At 39.2% G+C, this 23,474-nt stretch overlaps 2 protein-coding genes, 1 long non-coding RNA gene and 1 pseudogene across 3 annotated transcripts; 3 read left to right on the top strand and 1 right to left on the bottom strand.

Moving 5' to 3' along the window:
- Positions 1-1,603: 1,603 nt before the first annotated feature.
- LOC137722273 (NAC domain-containing protein 7-like) lies at positions 1,604-2,907 on the top strand. Its single transcript, XM_068461239.1, has one exon. The coding sequence runs from the start codon at positions 1,795-1,797 to the stop codon at positions 2,905-2,907; it is 1,113 nt and encodes a 370-aa protein (XP_068317340.1). The 5' UTR covers positions 1,604-1,794.
- Positions 2,908-4,822: 1,915 nt separating this feature from the next.
- On the bottom strand, positions 4,823-7,875 carry LOC137723371 (MDIS1-interacting receptor like kinase 2-like). The gene is made up of 2 exons (XM_068462557.1): positions 5,640-7,875; positions 4,823-5,546 (listed from the first exon to the last, which is right to left on the bottom strand). Exons 1-2 carry the CDS (start codon positions 7,765-7,767, stop codon positions 5,176-5,178), a joined length of 2,499 nt encoding a protein of 832 aa, XP_068318658.1. The 5' UTR covers positions 7,768-7,875; the 3' UTR covers positions 4,823-5,175.
- Positions 7,876-19,892: 12,017 nt separating this feature from the next.
- Positions 19,893-21,274, top strand: LOC137723373 (uncharacterized). The gene is made up of 4 exons (XR_011066891.1): positions 19,893-20,019; positions 20,161-20,251; positions 20,360-20,449; positions 20,901-21,274. It is a non-coding gene; the product is annotated as an uncharacterized lncRNA (long non-coding RNA).
- A 430-nt stretch (positions 21,275-21,704) lies between these two features.
- Positions 21,705-22,421, top strand: LOC137723236 (uncharacterized; annotated as a pseudogene).
- The last annotated feature ends 1,053 nt before the right edge of the window (positions 22,422-23,474 follow it).

The following is a 23,474-nucleotide window of genomic DNA, read 5'->3' as shown; positions in this document are numbered from 1 at the left end:
GATGAGGAGGACTTGATCACAGAATTCTTTAATCATATTGGAGGAGAGGATGATGAAGACCCAAATCAAGATCATGTACATCAAGCTACTGAGCCTGATCACACTACTCTGCTCATCACCATCATCCCGTTCCCTCCTTTTCAAATCATTATTTTGCCAGTTGTGGTTGGAAACATAGGAAGGCCACGGCCCTCGGTCCTCCATTTTCTCTTGATTTGCTTGCTCACCATCATCATCATCTAGAAGCGGGGCAGGAGGAAGAGGACTTTACACGGAGTATACACGCCTTGCCTGAATCAAGTTGTCAAGCTATTAGCGTCAGCTCTTGTTTTTATACTACTAGTAGAGTTCAAGAATTCAGATGAGAACAGTTACCTTTCAGCTTTTTCTTTCCGACTTCCGGTTTAATCATAGTTAGTTTATTAGTTTTCAGTCTTTTTATTTACACGGAAGACGTGACATAGAACCGAGCGCAATGGCGTTCTAGGATTCATATGGCCGACCCTACTTAGTGGGAAAAGGCTTTGTTGCTGTTATTGTTGTGGATAGAATAGTTTTCAGTCTGTTATTTCGTCCAGCTGGTGGTCTTACTCCGTACTTTTGTCAATCTTGAGGAAATGTGTAGACAATATACGTATGAATGTACATGAAGTTCCCAATAGTTCTGATTGCACTTGCTTTTGTTCTTGTCATTTCTTTCAGCACACTAGTTTTTGTTTCAATTTTCAGACGTTGGCGAACAATAGTACTCAGTTTATCACTGTTTGTTTCGACATCTACGTTTCGTTTCATGAATAATCAATCTGCTAATGACTGATTTGTGACATGTTTCTTATGAAATCTTCTCCAACATAGTTTTGGACAGGAAGAACATAAAAGGTGTATTAGAGCTGGGAGAAAATCTTGTTACTCCTACGAAAAATGAATATGCAACGTTATGTGAATATCGTGACTATGGTTTATCGTGTCAATCATAGGAAATCGTAACTGTGGCTTGAACATAGGAACATCGTGACAATAACTTCTCGTGTCAATCATGCAACGCTATGTGAATACAAATATGAAACAAATCTTTTTCGTGTCGTAATCAACTTTCAATCCAACTTTCACCCTTAAATGTTTGGGTTCATTAATTTAATATAAAAATCTAAAAAAATTGACAATAAAATGCCAGATAACCAAAGGAACTGGACCCAGCAGAAAAAAAAAGGTCTAATAAGTGAAAAAGGGAACCTAGCCCAGTCGATTTTTTTTTTCTTCTTTTCCCTGCGTTATTTTAGTCATTCGGCTCACAATTTGGGGATACAGGGTGTGATAGATATGAAAATGCCACGTGATTAAAACCCGCGCTTAAGCGGTGAGCCTTGCAAGTTCGCAACGTTAACATCCAATTCCCAAACCAAACGGTCATATTTTCTTCCATTTAAATTTCAAATCCACTCACTCTCTCTCTCTCTCTCAAGATCTTTCTCTCTCGCTCTCTCTGCGCGTCCGAATTTGAACCAGAATTAGAATTCAGTGCTCCAACAGTCTCCGGTTGAATTGAATTACGAATACTCGAAATCGATTCCTCTTCGGTTGCTCTTGTTTAGGGACCAAGACCGCGATTGAGGAGACGTCGACGAGCTGCTCTCCTCGGCGAGCGAGCGAAATCGGCTTTCAGGTTTCCCTTTTTCTTCTCTTTAATTTCTCGCTTATTTTCTCTTCTTTATTTTGTGCCCAAGAAAAAATTAGGGTTTTTGCTGCTGCATTTGTTTTGTTTTGAATTGCATTGAATTGAAATCGCGTTTAGCAATGGAGGTGGGTTATTACGGTATGCCATTGGGTCTTCGGTTTCATCCTACTGATCAAGAATTGGTCGGTTCCTATCTTCGCGATAGAGCCCTCTCCGGAAAGCCCTTGGGCAAGCCATTTATTCAAGAGTTCAATCTCTTCGGACAAACACCACCGTGGGTGGTTTGGGAGCAGTTCGGCGGAAATTCCCTACTCGATCAGGACTTGTTCTTCTTCTACGAGCTGCATTCTAGAAGTGACAGCGATAGCCGCAGCAAACGCCAGATTGAAGCCGGAGGCACTTGGAGCGAAACATCCTCCGACAAAGTTTTAGGTTTGGACGGAATTCCAATCGGAGATAAAGGGCATTTCAGGTATAACAACAAGGGTTCTAATAACAATGGCGGCTGGCTGTTAGAAGAGTACAGTCTTCTTCCTAATGTAGTTGCTGGCCCAAAGGTCGTTCTTTCCCGACTTAAAAGGAATCTGAGGTCTAGGTGTGGAAGCAAGATGAATTCCTCAAGTCCAACTCACGACTTCAATGAGAAGCCACCGATTAAGAGGGCAAGAAAAGAAGTATCGAATGAGAAGCCGCTGATTAAGAGAACGAGAGCAAGAAAAGAACCGGGTTCACAAAAACATTCTAATGTGAATGTGATCACCAATACCCCTGCTGTTGTGCCTTTTGTTGGAATTGAAAGCTATATGATTACTGACACTAGGTATGATGATCAGGAGTGCATAACCAACATTAACGGTAATATGAAGCCGACTGATTTCTCTGATCCGGATAGTGTGATATTGATGAGTGATGTTCCTTCTTATCCCATATGCTTGGACAGCGACACTAGCAATCACGACCAGGGGTGCATAAGCTACATTAATGGAAATGTGATGCCCTTTCCCACTCATATTTCAGATCATGAATATGTGCCACTGATGAGTGATGTTCCTAGTTCTCCAATATTCTTGGGCGGCAGGGAATATCCTTTAGATGGTGAAGCAGTGCGTGGAGACATTAAAGAATGGTTGCCCCAGGAGTGGCCTCAAATTGACGAATTCAGCCAACTGTTAGATGGGTTCAATTACTGGACAGACTGTTTGTGGATGAGCGATTCTTCGAATGATCAATAGAGGTACGTAGTGGTGACAGCAGCTGTCTAATTTCCATGGCGTGCATATAGAATCACAGTTATGATCAGTATAGATTTTATTTCCGTTCCTAGTATATATGCTCTGATTTCTTTTGGTTCATTAGTTAATTAACAAATTTGGTATAGGTGATTACCTGGGCCTTCTTCTCTGCCGTACTGATCCATTGCGTGCCTTTCATTTTGCTGCACCTCAGGTCTACTGTGTTTCCCCCAGTCATGTGTATGTATGTGCTTCTAGGATTGTTTCCAATTTTAATGCACTGAATGCTTTATAATACATTTCTTTTGCACCCAAGTTTCTTACTTTCTTTTTATTTTTATTGACAAAAGGTTTCAAGGTTGATGATTTCAATTACTATACTAAATTTGAAAATCAAATTAATGTTTTCTTTTCCTTTGAATTACTCCCTCTGCACGTGTGGCTTCTGAGCATGTGCATGTTCTGCGTATTGTGCTTGAATTTTGACGGTAACATGGTGTGTTAAGTTTTCTGTGTCAGTTTGTGAACGTGGTGATAGTTTTGTTGACGATAAGGACAATTATCAAGTTTCTTGCCACTGTTTTTATGGATTTTTTTTGTGGAATGTAAGTTTTCTCTGTTTAAGTTTTAGTATTCATACCTTAGTCTATATTAGATATGTCACGTTCTGTTTTGGACCAGCAATGCAAGTTTCTCGCTGTTGTCCTTAGTTGTGTTTTTGGACTGTTTTGGTTTTACAGTTCTATTGGTCTTGACATCTTGCCCATAACTGATTTTCTTTTTACAGTTCTTTATTTCTCTAACTCCGCCTGTGTAAGTTTATCTTACGCTGCCGGTCCCAAGCCCGGATAAAGGAGGAGGGGGAGGGCGTCAGGTAGTCAACAACCGGCACTTCGTTTTCACATCGATTCCCTATGAGTTCTTTAATTTCTCTGCTCAACAGGATGGTCGTGATTCTAAAAAAATAAAGCACTTTATTCTTTCTTTACAAATTGCATCTCTTTAAGTGCGAGGTAGGATGCGGAGCTCACATGCTGTTTCCTGTGTACTTGCAGTTCTTTTGGTGTAGATTTCTTCATCATGTGGGACTAGTTTTTGAAGCTACTGTCTCTTAGGTTTTCAGTTTCAGTAGCTGTTGATGTTTCTGATATTATGTATGTCGCATTTGAGAGAGCATGACAATCCTCACAGCCCATATTTGACTGTCATTTTGATCATTTGAAAGAAATGCCTTCAATTGCAATTCTGATGTGTCTGCTTTATTTTTATGTTTGTTATCGTTTGGCATGCATAGAGACACACTAAGATGAACAAGTAATATAAATTATCTTAATATTCAAAATTTGCAAGGGGTCATCAATTTCCTGTTTTCCACGTCAGGTATTAAGAGAGTACACGATGATGATGAACATGGCACTCATAGGTCGTGATTTTAGAAGGCTTCATCAGTGTGCAGAGAAGGAGCTACTGCAATTCCTTAGTGCAGAAGGCCCATCGAAAGAATTCGTTGATTTCCGTACAAAGCTAGCTGGACTTACCGGGTAAATATTGTGATGAAATATTAGTTGAAATTCATTTTCCATGGAATGTTTTGTGTTGAAATGTGTCTTGTCCGAAGAAACAAATGGAGTTATGTGTTGAAATGTGTCTCTATGCAGCCCTGCTTGTTTTATCATTATGTGGATGGTTCCAAAGCCACAGGGACCTCCCCCGTGTCCTCTACGCGGGAGACTTCCCCATTTGCTAATTTAACAGATTGTCGCGTCAAAGTGTCTTCTATTGTGCTGTAGTGTGAATGTGAAATCAGTTCTGGTTGTTGCAGATTTAGAGAGGAAGATCAAATGTACTTCGACATAGAGGAAAGGCACAAAGATGGAAGGGTCAGATTGCATCCTGTAGTTCCATATGTGTTTGCTTTCAAAATAATCCATGGCGAAAATGATCCATGCAGGTTCAATTTTTTAGGGTAGCTCTTTGAACTAGAGGAAGGACACAAATCCATAATTCAAGTCTTTTTATTAATTGTGGAGTTATTTTGACACATTATGGATTATCGGTTTAATGCAATTACGATTAAGAAAATTCATCACACATTAATCCACATTCGACAAATCATACAGATGAGTAATTACAGTACTGAAGATGTATTACATGAGAAAATAGATGGAATTGCGAGTGGCAGGAATACAAAAGGGAAGTTTGAGCTATTCGCCCTTTTCTTCTTCTTCTTTTTTTTTTTTTTTTTTTTTTTTTGTTTTGTTTTATTATTTATAGTGCCATTAGCTTGTTGATTGTCAACATACCAAATGGTTCGGGAAGGCAAGGCAGGGTTTGAGCTGAGAGTTTTTGTGCCGTAAATAACATCGTAGGTCTGGACGCTGGACGCGTTCGTACACAGGCCAAGGCCATTGTCACTACAAGCACCACTGCCTTTGCAGATTCATTGGTTGGCGGTTCCGACCTTTGGTCTAACAAATCTTTCAGGAGCAATTCTACATTGTCCCTCCTTGATTTTGATGATTCTTGTAGCTGGGACTCTAGCATATCTCCTGGGTGCCTTCCCATCATGACTTCGAGCGCCACCACTCCAAAGCTATATACATCACATTTATCCGTGACTCGCATAGTGTATGCAAGCTCTGCACATCAATAAAAACAAAACTGACTACCTTAAAACATATCCCAATAAGCAAAAAGATGAACCATAAATGTACAAATTAAGTTTACATTACCTGGTGCTATGTAGCCAAATGAACCAGCGATATCTGTCCAGTTGGATGAATCTGTACTCAATAACCTGGCTATTCCGAAATCTGAGAGACGAACCTCGAAATCAAACTCAAGCAATACATTGTTGACGGTTATGTCACGGTGCACAATTGGTGGAGAGCAATCATGGTGCAAGTAAGAAAGTGCATGAGCAAGTCCTTGCACAATTTTGACTCTAGTAGCCCAAACAAGTTCATTAACACCTTCAACTCCATACAAAGCTTTTCCCAGGCTTCCTCTCTCTAAGTATTCATAAAGTAGGAATATGCAACCCCCCCTTCTTGAACAGAAGCCATAGAGCCTTATGATGTTCCGGTGTCGGATGCTTGTCAAAGTTCGGATTTCATTCTGAAAGCTTTGGAGATTGATTGCTGGAATATCATTAGAGTCTGACATGTTAAGCCTTTTAACTGCAACAACTTGGCCTGATTGCAACTCTGCCTTGTAAACCCTTCCAAACCCTCCTGCCCCAATGCAGTGCTTCTCATGAAAGTCATCTACAGCCTTCACAACTTCTGCAAACGTAAACTTTACTTCCTCTTGCAATATCATTGACTCCAAACTCTTAAAGTTTTCAGAAGTGTTGACTTTGTTCAAAACGAGAATGGATTTTTTACGGAACATAAGACCAATGACAGTTGTAACCATTAATAAACCACAGACAGGCACAAGGATACCAATTAGAACTCTTTTGTTATTCTTTTCGGAATTTCTATTGTGCCGAGGGGATATACTGTCTACACACTCTAAATACCCACACAACCCAGGGTTTCCATCAAAAGCATTTTCTGGTGCCCCTTGGAAAACGCCTGGGATTGGGCCAGTCAAGTTGTTATAAGAAAAATCAAAGGCATGAGGCGTGTTGACACATGGTGGGATTTGCCCTGAAAGATGGTTGTGTGAGATACTGAGAACCTCTAAACTTAATCCCACAAACCGTGGGATCACTCCTTTCAAGTCATTGTACGACAAATTGAGCAGCTGAAGCAGAGCTAAATTGCCTAGATTATGAGGGATCACTCCTGTCAAGTGGTTCCTTGCTAGATTGAGCGTCAACAGAAAGCTCATATTTCCAACTTCCGTCGGAATCTCCCCACTGTGTTCATTAGACTGAAGTTGCAACGAGACCATTTTAGTCCAATTGGAGACTAGAGAAGGAAGGATTTGACCAGTAAATAGATTATTATCTAAACCCAATTCGACGAGGTTGTTCAGATTGGACAAGGACAGAGGCAGTTCCCCATTGAGTTTATTGGAAGACAAGGACAAGTGGGTGAGGTTTGTACAAAGACCAAGCTCAGAAGGGATAGAAGAGTTTAAGGAGTTGTATGAAAGATCAAGGTACTGGAGCTCCCCGAGTTGGCCTATAGAGAGAGGGATTGATGAGTTTAAGGAGTTGTATGAAAGATCAAGGTACTGGAGCTCCCTGAGTTGGCCTATCGAAGGCGGAATTTGGCCGTTCAAATTAATTTGAGACAAGTCGAGGAACGTTAAGTTCTGGCATTGAGATATAAATTCTGGGAATTCTGAATGATATCGATTATCACCTCGCATAGACATAGCAAGGTAGGTCAATGAGGGCATGCCTGCAAATTCTGACCAATCTTGATCAGTATTGTTAAAATAGTTTAATCCAAGGTCCATGTACCGTACCTTTTTGAGATTGCTCAGTTGATAAGGGATGGTACTATAGAGACCGTTGTTGCGGAGATTTAGATACTGAAGCTCTGTTACCTGGCCAATCTCAGATGGTATAGGCCCATCGAAATAGTTGCCAATTAGATTGAAGTGGGTGAGATTTGGAAATGAGGAAAAGTCGAAAAGGGACAGTGTTCCGAAAATTAGCATATCGGAGAGGTCTATTTTGGAGACTGTTCTAGTTTTGGAGCAGGAAATGGCAGTCCAGTTGCAGAGGCTGTTGAGGTTGGTGAGGGACCATGAATTGAGTAGCGAAGGTGGCGATGATAATGATGGTGAAGAAAAGCCGTCCTTCCATTTGATGAGTGATTTGGCTTGTTGTCTTGGCGATATTGATGTCGGTTTGATCAGTGGCAATGCGGACAGCAGCAGGAGCATATAAAGAAATGTCATGGTTTTGAGTTGGAGTATGATATGTTTTTTCGCCAGTTTGTATGCGTCACAAATAAATATGGGAGCTAGTAACAACTTTGGAGGTGCAGAGTTTCTAATCCTTTCTTTACGCTTGGAATTTCTGAAAGGATTTTCAGCTCAATCAACAGCCGTATGGTGCCAGTGTTGACTCACGCGGTCAAACGTGGAGTTGACGCTTGGAATTTTTGAATAGTATTAGTCTTCAAAATGACCACAATTGAAGACCCTGTGAATGGTACAAGGAAATGGCAGCAACCGTGACTTTGTGTTTGCTTGCATGCAATTGTGCATGTTTTATTTTCTATGCATTAATTGGCAAATGGAGAAAAAGTTGTACTCTGTAGGCTAGGGATAGAAAGGGGTGCATGCTAGGTAGGCTAGGTGTTGATTATGTCACGTGACCTTAAGACTTTTTGGTCTTGGAAAGTGGGAAGGTAAGCATCATAGAAGCATCCAAGGGGGAGAGTATCCGACTCTTCCATTGGAAGGGTTGACCATGGGTTGAGAGAAAATCAAAGGAGCTAGAGTGAAAAATATTTTAGCGAGAGAACTGAGGCTTTTGAAAAAATTTTGTGAGTAGGTGTACAGGGGTTTGGGATTAGAATTGGATTATATCGATTTAACTCATGTGTAACTTATATTGTTATTCTCATAGTAAAGAACAATATCTCTCTGGGGACATTGGCAGGTTTTTGCCGAACCTCGTAATTCTCTCGGTGTCTTTATTTCTTGTATTTTAAATTATTCAACCGTGGGTTTGTATTTTGGTAAGGTTGTAATCTGAATCTCATTTCCGCACTAACGAACGGGCCAAGACACAACAGGTGACGCATGTAATATCCAACATGAAAGTTTAAACGTATGTCACACACGAAGACGGGGTGCAGTCTCTCCTGTCGCAACTCCAAGATTTGATACTACGTACCCGTGTTTCTTCAAGAAATGCCTCTACTGTGGCAACACAAAGGAAGGAATCTTGAAGGCCATGCGAGTGGACCTTTCTAATCCTTGCAAGTGCCTGTAGTAGTTTATACTTTCTATTACTGCTCAAATTCATGGAAATAATTATGTTTGTACCTTAATTTACAATATTTTCTCATCTAGACCTGACCTCAGAATGATCTAAATTATGATTTTCTATTGCATTTCTTAAATTGTGATATTCAATGGAAGGAGAGAGAAATAAAGTCAGAGAGGCTTGAGGAAGAGTATATACTACTACATCATACCAATGCAGTTGAGGTTTAAGTTGAAGGAAGAGTATGATGAGGACAACATAATACTAGACCCAAAAGCGATGGTTGGTTGGCTGCTTACTACACAACATTGTAATTTTTGTAAGACGAAGAGTGCATTTCGAATTGAGTTTTTAGGCCCTTTCTAGGCTAAAATCCTGGACTGTATATATATATTGTGCTTCAATTTCCCCTTACCTAGACATGGATCTGAATTCTAAACATGTTTTGAATATTATTAGTCTTCAATATAACCACGCTAACTACATGACCTGATTTGTAGAATAGTAAACATGGAACTGTAATTGGACCACATAACTGTATTTGAAGATTGATGTTGATTGAATGGGGCACTTGTCAGCCATTAATTCAATGGACTCAGCATTACTAATAAAAGAGTTTTAACGAAAAGCTCACGGTACTGTTCACTTTAACGAAAAACCACATTTTTACACTAAAAAGTCAATCCTGGTACTATTCACTTTACTCTTTATTTTGTCCTTATCATTAAAACTTAAAGTTTTAAATCCATTTTCATTAGTTTTCCTTACTAATAATAGATGACCAAAAGCTGGACTACTTTATTAATTTTTCTTAAATTTTTTTTATAAAGTCTAGTTTCTTTCAAGTACGAGACATGTTGTTGAGCTCTTAGGGGGCGTTTGTTTGCCTTCGCTAAATGGGACTAGACTAGACTGGATTTGGTGTTACTGTAGTCCCATGTTTTTTAGAGGAAGGGACTAACTTTAGTGGGATTAAACCTCACTCGCCTCGACTATGGGGCTCGCTAGATAGTCTTAGCGAGACCCCCCGACTAGCACCGGATTGCGAAGACCCTTCTTTTCTCTCGTGTTATCCCACTCGACTCTTCGCTCTACTCGACTCCTCATCCTGCTTGACAACCTCGCCGAACCATCCCAGGACCACCGCCGCGTCCTTGTAAATCACGGCTTCCTCTGCCACTTTCTCTTCTTAGTTTTCTTCAGTTTTGTTTTGAAGATTCGTCAAATTATTAATGGGTTTTGATAAATTTTTGTTTTTGATCGATTTGTGGGTTTAATTGATTTCTCATATTTGATTGGTTTCTGGGCTTTGATTTTTGGGTTTTGATTGCTAACCATTTGTTTTCAATTTATCCGGTATTTTTCCTTTTAAGAATTGAAATACAAAGTTGTTCTATGTAAATTCTGATATGTTTTGTTATTAACTCATTAATTTCTGCAGGTATATGATCTTACCCAATTAATTAGTACCTTTTACATTAAGGCTTATGGTAGTCTTACAAAAATCCAACGAATTGAGTGAAATTGTTGGTGAGGGTGAGGGTGAAACCAATGTTCAAGAAATCTTATACAAGGCATGTTAATTAATTATGTCTGGAAGTATATTAATTAATTATGTTGAATTGAGTGGTGCAAAGTGAAAACATGATTAGTTTTAGTTTCAGATACACCATTGAAAGTTAACTTTTATTAACACTTTTATGTGAGTTGGTGGAATTCTTGGTAATTCATGTTTCGTTTTGTATTGTTCTGTCCTAACCTTTGTTGATGATGCTCATGATACTGGCCAATTCTATCCTATTTTTACTTGAAATATATTTTGCTAATTAAAATGTGGTCATTTTTTGTTTCAAAGTCATTAAACATGTGTACAATCCATGTTTGGAAAATGTTTTGTCTAAATTATTAGAAAATCATGGCAAAAAAGTATATTAATGCTTGAGGAAATTTGATGGGCTGGGAATAAAGGTGTGTGGAGCTAGTAACAACTTTGGAGGTGCAGATTTTCTAATCCTTTCTTTACGCTTGGAATTTCTGAAAGGATTTTCAGCTCAATCAAAGAGCTGTATGGTGCCAGTGTTGACTGAGCCGGTCAAGTCTTCCCGTCAAACATGGAGTTGACGCTTGGAATTTTTGAATAGTATTAGTCTTCAATATGACCACAATTGAGACCATGTGAATGCTACAAGGAAATTGCAGCAACCGTGACTTTGTGTTTGCTTGCATGCAATTGTGCATGTTTTATTTTCTATGCATTAAATGGCAAATGGAGAAAAAGTTGTACTCTGTAGGCTAGGGATAGAAAGGGGTGCATGCTAGGTAGGCTAGGTGTTGATTATGTTACGTGAACTTCAGACTTTTTGGTCTTCGAAAGTGGGAAGGTAAGCATCATAGAAGCATCCAAGGGGGAGAGCATCCGACTCTCCCTTTGGAAAGGTTGACCATGGGTTGAGAGAAAATCAAGAGAGTTAGAGTGAAAAGTATTCGGGTGAAAGAACTGAGGCTCTTGGAAAAATTATGCGAGTAGGTGTACAGGGGTTTGGGATTATAATTGGATTATGTCGATTTAACTCATGTGTAAATTGTACTGTTATTCTCATAGTAAAGAGCAATATCTCTCTGGGGACATAGGCAGGTTTTTTCCAAACCTCGTAATTCTCTCGGTGTCTTTATTTCTTGTATTTTAAATTATTCAACCGTGGATTTGTATTTTGGTGAGGTTGTAGTCTGAATCTCATTTCCGCACTAATGAACAGGCCAAGACACAATCGGTGACGCATATAATATCGAACATGGACGTCAAGCATGTGCGTTGAGGCATGTAAACGTATGTCACACACGAAGACGGGGTGCAGTCTCTCCTGTCGGAACTCCAAGATTTGATACTACGTACCCATGTTTCTCAAAGAAATGCCTCTACTGTGGCAACACAAAAGAAGGAATGTTGAAGGCCATGCAAGTGGACCTTTCTAATCCTTGCAAGTGCCTGTAGTAGTATATACTTTCTATTACTGCTCAAATTCATGGAAATAATTATGTTTGTACCTTAATTTACAATATTTTTGTCATCTAGACCTGAACTGAGAAAAATTAATAAAGTTGGACTACTTTATTAATTTTTCTTAAATTTTTTTTATGAATTCAAGTATGAGACATGTTGTTGAGCTCTTAAGGAACGTTTGTTTGCCTTCATTAAGTGGGACTGGAGACTAGATTAGGTGTTACTGTAGTCTCATGTTTGTTAGAGGAAGGGACTAACTTTAGTGGGATTAAACCTCACTCGCCTCGACTATGGGGCTCGCTAGATAGTCTTAGCAAGACCCCCCCCCCCAACCACCACCGGATTGCTAAGACACTTCTTTTCTCTTGCGTTGTCCCACTCGACTCCTCGCTCTGCTCGACTCCTCATCCTGCTTGACAACTTTGCTGGACCATCCTAAGACCACCGTCGCGTCCTCGTAAATCACAGCTTCCTCTGCCACTTTCTCTTCTTGGTTTTCTTCAGTTTTGTTTTGAAGATTCGTCAAATTATTAATGGGTTTTGATAGATTTTTGTTTTTGATCGATTTGTTTAATTGATTTCTCATATTTGATTGGTTTCAGGGTTTTGATTGCTACCCATTTGTTTTCAATTTATCTGCTATTTTTCCTTTTATGAATTGAAATACAAAGTCGTTCTATGTAAATTGTGATATGTTTTGTTATTAACTCATTAATTTCTGCTGGTATATGATATTTTCCAGTTAATCAATACCTTTTACATTAAGGCTTATGGTAGTCTTACAAAAATCCAACGAATTGAGTGGAACTGTCGGTGAGGGTGAGGGTGAAACCAATGTTCAAGAAATCTTATACAAGGCTCGTTCATCTTTTGTTTTGGCTGTGCAGTGTACAGAGGAAGCTCATCGTCCTGTTGACAGTAGCACTGTGGAGAAATGGATTTTAAAGAACAGTGCTTGTAGACAATTTTATGTGTATATCATATCTAAAATAGTTTACAAGATCAACCATAAATAGGAGAGGAATACAAAAAAGAAAGTGGAGGAATGGTGCGGACAGGGATGGCAGCACAACAAGCATGAGTGAAGACATGGCAGCTCAGAAAGCATGAGTCCTCCAGTGGAGGAATGGTGAGGACAGAGATGGCAGCTCAGCAAGCATGAGTGAAGACATGGCAGCTCAGCAAGCATGAGTCCTCCACTATCTCTAACTTAAACTAATACCTAGCTTTACATGATATTGCTTCTTAAATAAGCCCTTAGCCGAAAGTAAGATGACAACTAGACAAACCCTACTACCAACCCACCAACTTCAATACTCCCCCTCAAGCTGGATCGAGAGTTCTTCTGGATCCAAGCTTGAAGAGAAGACGATCAAGTTGTGCAGAAGGCAGAAGCTTGGTGAACACATCGGCAAGTTGATCACTGGAACGAACAAATACAGTTTGTAATAGCTTGGACTGAACTTGGTTGCGAACGAAATGACAGTTAACCTCAATGTGCTTTGTGCGTTCATGGAAAACGGGGTTGGCAGCAATATGCATTGCTGCTTGATTGTCACAATGAAGAAGAATTAGTTTGGAGGAGATGATTTCAAGATCACGTAGCAACCTTTTTAGCCAAATTAGTTCGCATGCAGTCGATGCCATTGCACGGTACTCAGCTTCTGCGCTTGACCGAGCTACAACAGATTGTTTTTTGCTCTTCCACGTAACGAGGTTACCACCAACAAGAGTGCAGTAACCAGTTGTGGATTTGCGATCAAAGACATTGCCTGCCCAATCAGAGTCTGTGTATCCTTCAATGGTGAAGTGTCCGTTGTTTTGCATAAAAATCCCAGTAGATATTGAGCTTTTCAAGTATCGAAGGATCCTTTTAACTAGTTGCAAATGATGAGATGAGGGAGAATGCATGAACTGGCTGACAAAGCTAACAGCATAAGCAATGTCAGGTCGGGTTATAGTCAAATAGATAAGTTTTCCTACCAACCTTTGATACTCCGATGCATTTTCAAGCTGGATGCCTGAGGTTTCATCCTTGAAATTTGTTGGTAGTGGTGTTTTGGCAGGCTTGCAATGCATCATATTTGCTTCTTCTAAAAGATCTAGAACGTACTTTTGTTGATTTAGAAACAAACCAGTTGGAGATTGATCCATTTCGATTCCAAGAAAGTATCGAAGTCTGCCAAGATCTTTGATTTTGAATGTTGAATGTAATGTGGCTTTGAGAGCAGTTATTTCTTCTGGATTATCTCCCGTGACAATAAGATCATCAACATAAACAAGTACCACCAATCTTCCATGCGTACCAATCCTAGTGAACATTGAAGAATCTGCATTGCTTCGTTTAAAGCCGGATGACATAAGGACAGAACTAAGTTTTGAGTACCAAGCCCTTGGAGATTGCTTGAGACCGTAAATAGCCTTGTGAAGCTTGCAGGCTATTCCTTGTTCCTTCTCTCGTTCATGACCAGGTGGTAGTCGCATGTATACCTCTTCTTCTAACTCTCCATGTAGGAAGGCATTTTTTACATCCATTTGATGTAGAGACCAGTTTGAATTGATGGCCACCGAAAGAAGCACTCTAACTGTGTTCATCTTTGCCACAGGAGCAAAGGTTTCTTTGTAATCTACTCCGAAGGTTTGTGTGAAGCCCCTTGCAACTAACCTTGCCTTGTGTCGCTCTATGTTTCCATCTGAGTGAAATTTGGTCTTATAAATCCATCTTGCCCCAACCACACGTTGACCTTTTGGCAGAGAAACAATGCTCCAAGTTTGATTTTCATCAAGTGCCTTCAGTTCTTCAAGCATGGCTTGCCTCCATACAGGAGATTGGTGTGCCTCTTCGAAGGATCGAGGCTCAGAATTTTGGGATAACTTGGTCACAAAGACAGCATGAGATGGAGAGCTCTTGCTATGAAAAACCATTTGTCCAATAGGATGTCTAGGCGTGTAGATTTCAAAATCATCAAGCCTGGCTGGAGGTTGTCTGTTTCAAGAAGGATTCCTTCGTGGAGGAGGAGGTTGTTCAAGTTGAGGCTCTCTCCTTTCGAGAATGACTTCTTCATTGACTTCTTCCATACTTTCAGGAGCTGGCTCTATCTCAACAGCTTCATTTTGCGGTGTTGACAGCCTTGTATCATCAAGGAAGAGAGGGGTAGGAAACACTTCATATGAGAGCTCCCCCTGAGGTTCATCATCATGCATTTGAAAGAAAGAGTGAGTTTCATCAAAACGCACATCCCTGGATACACATACCTTTCTGGTCTTAGAGTCGTAGCATTTGTATCCCTTTTGGGAAGTTGAGTAACCTACAAATGCACATTTGATAGCCCTTGGATCAAGTTTATCTCGGTGAATAGTTTGAATGTGCACATAGCATACACATCCAAACACACGGAGATGACTTATGTCAATTTCTCTCCCCTTGAGAATTTGGTAAGGGGATTTGAACTTCAAGATTCTACTAGGAAGGCGATTGATGATGTATGCAGCGGTTTGTATAGCTTGAGACCAGAACTTCTTTGGAACTTTTGCTTGTAACATTAGTGATCGTGTTTTTTCAAGCAAATCTCGGTTCTTTCTTTCTGAAATGCCATTTTGTTGTGGCGTTCCTACACAACTTGTTTGTTGCAAAATTCCATGCTCACTTAAGTAAGTTGTCATGATTTTGGAAGTGTACTCAGACCCATTATCAGACCTTAAGATGCCAATTTTAGAGTTAAAATGATTTTGAATTAATTTATGAAAATTTTTGAAACACTGGAAAGCTTCATGCTTGAATTTAAGTAAATACACAAAAGTAGTTCTAGAGAAATCATCAATGAACGATATGTAAAATCTGTAACCATCAAAGGACTCTAAGGTGGCAGGTCCCCAAATGTCAGAATGGACTATTTCAAAGGCTTTGGTAGCTCTAGAGAGAGAGTGGGGAAAGGGTAACCTGGTGAACTTAGATTTTTGACAAACTTCACAATCTGGAATCACTTTACAGAAACTAGGAAAAAGAAAAGACATAACATGTGAAGAAGGGTGAGCTAATCTCATGTGCCACAGCTGCTCCTTGTTTATAGTGCTTGAGTTTACGTAGAAACCTTTTTGGAAACTTGAAGAGAATTTGACATAGTACAGTCCATTGAGGAAGAACCCTTTACCAATCGTTTCCTTCGAAACTTGGTCCTGGAAAATCACATAGTGAGTTGAAAAAATTGCATGACAATTTAGCAAATATGTTATTTTTCCTACTGACAATAGTTTGAAAGGAAAAGAAGGGACATGCATGACAAGAGATTCTTTTTGACTCGAGAAGATTTTGAGTTTCCCTCTGCCTACTATACGAACTTTGGTGCCATTAGCTACGGAGACAAAAGAAGGAGTGGAGAAGTTTTGAAAATCATTTAGTAAAGATGCATCGTTAGTCATGTGATCTGAAGCTCCTGAGCCATTATGGCCATACCAGCAGAAAAAACTTCAAAAAACGAAACCATGGATACCAATCCAATTCAACGTTTGAGCTCTGTGCTTCTAAACGAATTCAACTACCTGCCTTGGTCACGAGCTATTTCTCTCGCTCTTGGAGGACGTGGAAAGCTCCCATTCATTCAAAAGGATGACATCATCCCCGAAACAACTGCACCGGATTATGCAGCATGGGTATCCCAAGATCAACTTATCATGTCTTGGCTGTTAAACTCTATGGAACCAAAGATGGCTGAGATTTTCAGCTACTCAGTATCATCTCACCAACTTTGGAATTCCGTACGAGACATGTATGGATATCTAAACAATGCTGCGCGAGTCTTTCAGCTGAAGAAAGATCTTACGGAATTACAACAGGGAAATCTCTCTTTTGTTCAACATCTTGGCAACTTGAAGGCCAAATGGAATGAATTGGATCTCTACAGACCTCATACCACGGACACAACCATTCTTTTAAAGCGTGCTGAAGAAGACAAAGTGTTCCAGTTGCTTGCCAGCATTGGACCAGATTATAAAGACCTTAGAAGCCATCTCTTAATGACACCTAAACTTCCCACTTTACAGATGGTCTGCAACGTTATTCAACGTGAAGAAGTAAGAAAGAAGGTCATGAACGCAGACATGGTTGTTGGAGAATCAAATTTTAGGCCATCAGAAGCAAGAGCCTTCACCTTCTCCAGACCATACAAGGGAAAACAACCAGACTTAAAGTGTTCTCACTGTGTGAAGATAGGTCGTACAGGTATTGGACACATAAAAGAGAAGTGCTGGATTCTTTATCCAGAACTTAAACCTAAGTTCAATGACGATGGAAGAGCACCAAGAAACCAAATGAAGCCTGCCTACACTCCTAGAGGAAATCTTGTTTGCAACAATGTCTCCAATAATGTGATAAACTCTTCCTCTAGTCCCATTGCTCTCATAAATGAATTCGCTAACTTCTTGCAACAGAAACAAGGAGCAACAAATCATGAAACTCCTTCAGCCATGCTCGGCAAGTTTGCTGGCTTCCTCGAACAATCAAACTCAGTGTCACAAAATGACATGCCAGGTATTATTGCAACTATCTCCACTGCTTTGGATCTTAGTAGAAGTTGTGATTTTTGGATAGTTGACTCAGGAGCTTCAGATCACATGACTAACGATGCATCTTTACTAAATGATTTTCAAAACTTCTCCACTCCTTCTTTTGTCTCCGTAGCTAATGGCACCAAAGTTCGTATAGTAGGCAGAGGGAAACTCAAAATCTTCTCGAGTCAAAAAGAATCTCTTGTCATGCATGTCCCTTCTTTTCCTTTCAAACTATTGTCAGTAGGAAAAATAACACATTTGCTAAATTGTCATGCAATTTTTTCAACTCACTATGTGATTTTCCAGGACCAAGTTTCGAAGGAAACGATTGGTAAAGGGTTCTTCCTCAATGGACTGTACTATGTCAAATTCTCTTCAAGTTTCCAAAAAGGTTTCTACGTAAACTCAAGCACTATAAACAAGGAGCAGCTGTGGCACATGAGATTAGCTCACCCTTCTTCACATGTTATGTCTTTTCTTTTTCCTAGTTTCTGTAAAGTGATTCCAGATTGTGAAGTTTGTCAAAAATCTAAGTTCACCAGGTTACCCTTTCCCCACTCTCTCTCTAGAGCTACCAAAGCCTTTGAAATAGTCCATTCTGACATTTGGGGACCTGCCACCTTAGAGTCCTTTGATGGTTACAGATTTTACATATCGTTCATTGATGATTTCTCTAGAACTACTTTTGTGTATTTACTTAAATTCAAGCATGAAGCTTTCCAGTGTTTCAAAAATTTTCATAAATTAATTCAAAATCATTTTAACTCTAAAATTGGCATCTTAAGGTCTGATAATGGGTCTGAGTACACTTCCAAAATCATGACAACTTACTTAAGTGAGCATGGAATTTTGCAACAAACAAGTTGTGTAGGAACGCCACAACAAAATGGCATTTCAGAAAGAAAGAACCGAGATTTGCTTGAAAAAACACGATCACTAATGTTACAAGCAAAAGTTCCAAAGAAGTTCTGGTCTCAAGCTATACAAACCGCTGCATACATCATCAATCGCCTTCCTAGTAGAATCTTGAAGTTCAAATCCCCTTACCAAATTCTCAAGGGGAGAGAAATTGACATAAGTCATCTCCGTGTGTTTGGATGTGTATGCTATGTGCACATTCAAACTATTCACCGAGATAAACTTGATCCAAGGGCTATCAAATGTGCATTTGTAGGTTACTCAACTTCCCAAAAGGGATACAAATGCTACGACTCTAAGACCAGAAAGGTATGTGTATATCATATCTAAAATAGTTTACAAGATCAACCATAAATAGGAGAGGAATACAAAAAAGAAAGTGGAGGAATGGTGCGGACAGGGATGGCAGCACAGCAAGCATGAGTGAAGACATGGCAGCTCAGCAAGCATGAGTCCTCCAGTGGAGGAATGGTGAGGACAGAGATGGCAGCTCAGCAAGCATGAGTGAAGACATGGCAGCTCAGCAAGCATGAGTCCTCCACTATCTCTAACTTAAACTAATACCTAGCTTTACATGATATTGCTTCTTAAATAAGCCCCTAGCCGAAAGTAAGATGACAACTAGACAAACCCTACTACCAACCCACCAACTTCAATAGTGCTGAGTCTGAAAACATGAACTGGTTTGTATTTTCTCTTAGCATCCAAAAAATTGTATTTTGTGGTTTTACACTTTTACAATTTACTTAATGCATTTCTCTTTTGATACATTTTTGGCTTTCCGGTTGCTTCCATGGTAAGAATACCCCTTCATTAAGTGCTTGTCATAAGTAGAGTATTATGTTTTTCTTCTCCTTCTCTAACCTTTATTTTTCATTAATTTTCGTGTGCTGATTTGATGACTTCCACTGCTTTTGGTATACAAGGGAATTTAATGTGATAAATTGTGGGGAAATATTAACTTATTAAGTTGACCATGCTCCTGAAACTTTTGGGAATGTGATAAATTTATTATTGTACAAACTTTTGTTGTATTTGGTAAAGTTTAAGGCTCATGAAGTAAAGGTAGTGCTTGTGAATTTAACTGGATCTGCACATACCAGGATATTACAGAAAGTAGGGCTTGTTAGCTATTATAATGGTCACTTCATTTCGTTTTTCTAGAATAAATTTTTTTGGTAATAGATTTTATGCGCAAGTTACGTGTGTGCATGGGTTAGTGTGTCTAGCGTCAGAAATCCTCTTAAATTTTTTCCTTAGGCCATGTTTGGTAACTCGGATTGGATTAGGAGGGAGGGTTAGATTGCTTTGGATCACGTTGGATAACATTAATGCAATGTTCTGTTTGGGTGCACAGGATTGCGGGGCTGTGAATAAACTAAAATATGCTCGTTTGAATTTAATTTTCATGGCCTAGTGTAGGGCATGGTGCTGCGTCACTGGTCCTGTAACGTCTGGAAGTATATTCATTAATTATGTTGAACTGAGTGGTGCAAAGTGAAAACATGATTAGTTTTAGTTTCAGATACTCCATTGAAAGTTAACTTTTATCAACACTTTTATGTGAGTTGGTGGAATTCTTGGTAATTCACGATTCATTTTGTATTGTTCTGTCCTAACCTTTTTTAATGATGCTTAGGATACTGGCCAATTCTAAGCCATGTCCAAAGTGCAAGCGGCCTATCGAAAAAAATCAAGGATGTATGCACATGACATGCACACCACCCTGCAAATTTGAATTTTGCTGGTATGCTTTCTGCTTCTGTTTCTTACTTCAATGGAAATTTATTATTGTTTATAAAAAATATCTGAATACTTTTCTTTTGATTCTGTTCTAATATGGTTAAGTTTTACATGTCATGCTAAATGAATTATATGTACCGTGCAGGCTTTGCCTTGGTTCATGGGCGGAGCATGGTGAAAGGACGGGTGGTTTCTATGCATGTAACCGCTACGAGGCAGCTAAGCAAGAGGGAGCTGTAAGGATGATTTATACTTTTCTTTGTAGTAATTCTGTTTTATTTCCCCTTTTGGAAGAATAGCATTCTTTTTCTTCTATTACTTAGAGTTTGTATTATTGATTGTAGTATGATGAAGCTGAGAGAAGAAGAGAAATGGCAAAAAATTCTCTGGAGAAATACACTCATTATTATGAACGTTGGGTAAGCAATCAGCAGGTATTCACAATTTTCTTTTTCAAAATTCCGCTGTTTCTTGTGCTATACCATGAATTCATGCAAGAGATCTTCATCGTGCCAATTTTTAACAAATTCAGTTATGTTAGTAGCCTGGCTGTGTATTTTGTCAGTGGCCTTTTTCTCAATGATCAGAGAAGATATTGCTTCTCTTGACACTTATTTGATTACACTCTGGGTTTCTATTTCAATTTTCACCGAATTTGTTGCGGCAAACAGTAGTAGGTAGGTAGACACCTGTGCGTGACTTCAGTTTTGCAGGGACTGCATAGGAGGGTGGAAGCTTCCTTAAATTAGAATCAAGATTTTTCTGTGCATTATTCTTCCATCTTACGAATTTAATTGGCTAAGCCTTAATGCTGCTTTAAAATGGATCTTTATGAAAGTCCCTCTCTCTTTCAATCATTGACTAATTTTTTTTCTTCCTTGGCAGTCGAGGCAAAAGGCTCTTGCGGATTTGAATCAAATGCGAACTGTGCATGTAAGTATATGTGCTACATGCACACATACATATATACGAATAAAACATATATTCATGATTTCATGTATTAGCGATTTTCATTCTTGGATGAAGTTCAAATGTGTTTAACAATATGAGCTTAGAGCTCATCTTCTACTCCATTGTATAACTAGAACCATATTTAAACTTTGCAGATCTGAAATATTATTGATCAATTGTAATCGACCATGTTGCTAATGACAGATGCTAGGAAGATTGTATTCGTAATTGACCATGTTGCTAATGACAGATGCTAGGAAGATTGTACTTATTCTATTCATAGATGCAAGGCTAGAAATTAAGTTTGTGTAGGGTTAACAGCATAAACATGAGATTTTATGTGTTTTCACTTTTCAGAAATTAGACTTGAGAGAATAGAAAAATTGACCATAGTTGTGTTTCTCATCGTTCGAGTGGATTGTAGAACTAGAACCGTAGTTGTAGTTGCACTTACACCCCCTCGTGTCAACTGGTAGACTTTGACAGTGTAAATTAAAAAAATCATCCTTTAGGGACGCTATATGGATGTCTCATTTGCATTTGTCGAAGATGTTACCTTTTTTTTTTTTTTTTCCATATCCAGGAGTAGGAAACTTATGTCTGAGTGTGTAAAGGAGATAGAATTAGTGTCTGTAGGTGGAGACAGGTTATGACTTGTGAGACAGTCAGTGGCTCTTCAACTATCTCGGTCATTAAATCAGAGATTCATGTTTAGTAGCATGCAATATTGGCTCCTTTATGGAATGTGTGGTAGGAAGGAAATGGCGGGTTATTCTTTTTTTGACAGAAGGCAAGGTCGTTCTTTCCTGACTTAAAAGGAATCTAAGGTCTAGGTGTGGAAGCAAGATGAATTCCTCAAGTCCAACTCACGACTTCAATGAGAAGCCACTGATTAAGAGGGCAAGAAAAGAAGTATCGAATGAGAAGCCGCTGATTAAGAGAAAGAGAGCAAGAAAAGAACCGGGTTCACAAAAACATTCTAATGTGAATGTGATTGAAAGCAATATGATTACTGACACTAGGTATGATGATCAGGAGTGCATAACCAACATTAACGGCAATATGAAGCCGCCTGATTTCTCTGATCCGCATAGTGTGATATTGATGAGTGATGTTCCTTCTTATCCCATATGCTTGGACAGCGACACTAGCAATCACGACCAGGGGTGCATAAGCTACATTAATGGAAATGTGATGCTCTTTCCCACTCATATTTCAGATCATGAATATGTGCCACTGATGAGTGATGTTCCTTCTTCTCCGATATTCTTGGGCGGCAGGGAATATCCTTTAGATGGTGAAGCAGTGCGTGGAGACATTAAAGAATGGTTGACAACGCTTGAAGGTAAATTGCCCCAGGAGTGGCCTCAAATTGATGAATTCAGCCAACTGTTAGATGGGTTCAATTACTGGACAGACTTTTTGTGGATGAGCGATTCTGCGAATGATCAATGAGGGATGTAGAGGTGACAGCAGCTGTCTAATTTCCATGGCGTGCATATAGAAGCACAGTTATGATCAGTATAGATTTTATTTCCGTTCTTAGTATATATGCTCTGATTTCTTTTGGTTCATTAGTTAATTAAGAAATTTGGTATAGGTGATTACCTGGGCCTTCTTCTCTGCCGTACTGATCCATTGCGTGCCTTTCATTTTGCTGCACCTCAGGTCTACTGTGTTTCCCCCAGTCATGTGTATGTATGTGCTTCTAGGATTGTTTCCAATTTTAATGCACTGAATGCTTTATAATACATTTCTTTTGCACCCAAGTTTCCTACTTTCTTTTTATTTTTATTGACAAAAGGTTTCAAGGTTGATGATTTCAATTACTATACTAAATTTGAAAATCAAATTAATGTTTTCTTTTCCTTTGAATTACTCCCTCTGCACGTGTGGCTTCTGAGCATGTGCATGTTCTGCGTATTGTGCTTGAATTTTGATGGTAACATGGTGTGTTAAGTTTTCTGTTTCAGTTTGTGTACGTGTTGATAGTTTTTATGGATTTTTTTGTGGAATGTAAGTTTTCTCTGTTTAATTTTTAGTATTCATACCTTAGTCTATATTAGATATGTCACGTTCTGTTTTGGACCAGCAATGCAAGTTTCTCGCTGTTGTCCTTAGTTGTGTTTTTGGACTGTTTTGCTTTTACAGTTCTATTGGTCTTGACATCTTGCGCATAACTGATTTTCTTTTTACAGTTCTTTATTTATTTCTCTAACTCCGCCTGTGTAAGTTTATCTTACGCTGCCGGTCCCAAGCCCGGATAAAGAAGGAGGGGGAGGGCGTCAGGTAGTTAACAACCGGCACTTCGTTTTCACATCGATTCCCTATGAGTTCTTTAATTTCTCTGCTCAACAGGATGGTCGTGATTCTAAAAAAATGAAGCACTTTATTCTTTCTTTACAAATTGCATCTCTTTAAGTGCGAGGTAGGATGCGGAGCTCACATGCTGTTTCCTGTGTACTTGCAGTTCTTTTGGTGTAGATTTCTTCATCATGTGGGACTAGT

Source organism: Pyrus communis, chromosome 17, assembly GCF_963583255.1.
Source record: "Pyrus communis chromosome 17, drPyrComm1.1, whole genome shotgun sequence".
Classification (NCBI taxonomy): domain Eukaryota; kingdom Viridiplantae; phylum Streptophyta; class Magnoliopsida; order Rosales; family Rosaceae; genus Pyrus; species Pyrus communis.
This window is presented reverse-complemented; position numbering and strand designations above follow the sequence as displayed.

Bases quoted from the DNA above. Each gene is read 5' to 3' on its own strand.
- LOC137722273 (XM_068461239.1), top strand. From the start codon at position 1,795: ATGGAGGTGGGTTATTACGGTATGCCATTGGGTCTTCGGTTTCATCCT.
- LOC137723371 (XM_068462557.1), bottom strand. From the start codon at position 7,767: ATGACATTTCTTTATATGCTCCTGCTGCTGTCCGCATTGCCACTGATC. The intron at 5,547-5,639 runs GTAATGTAAACT...ATTGATGTGCAG, and splicing joins ATTTGGCTACATAGCACCAG to AGCTTGCATACACTATGCGA.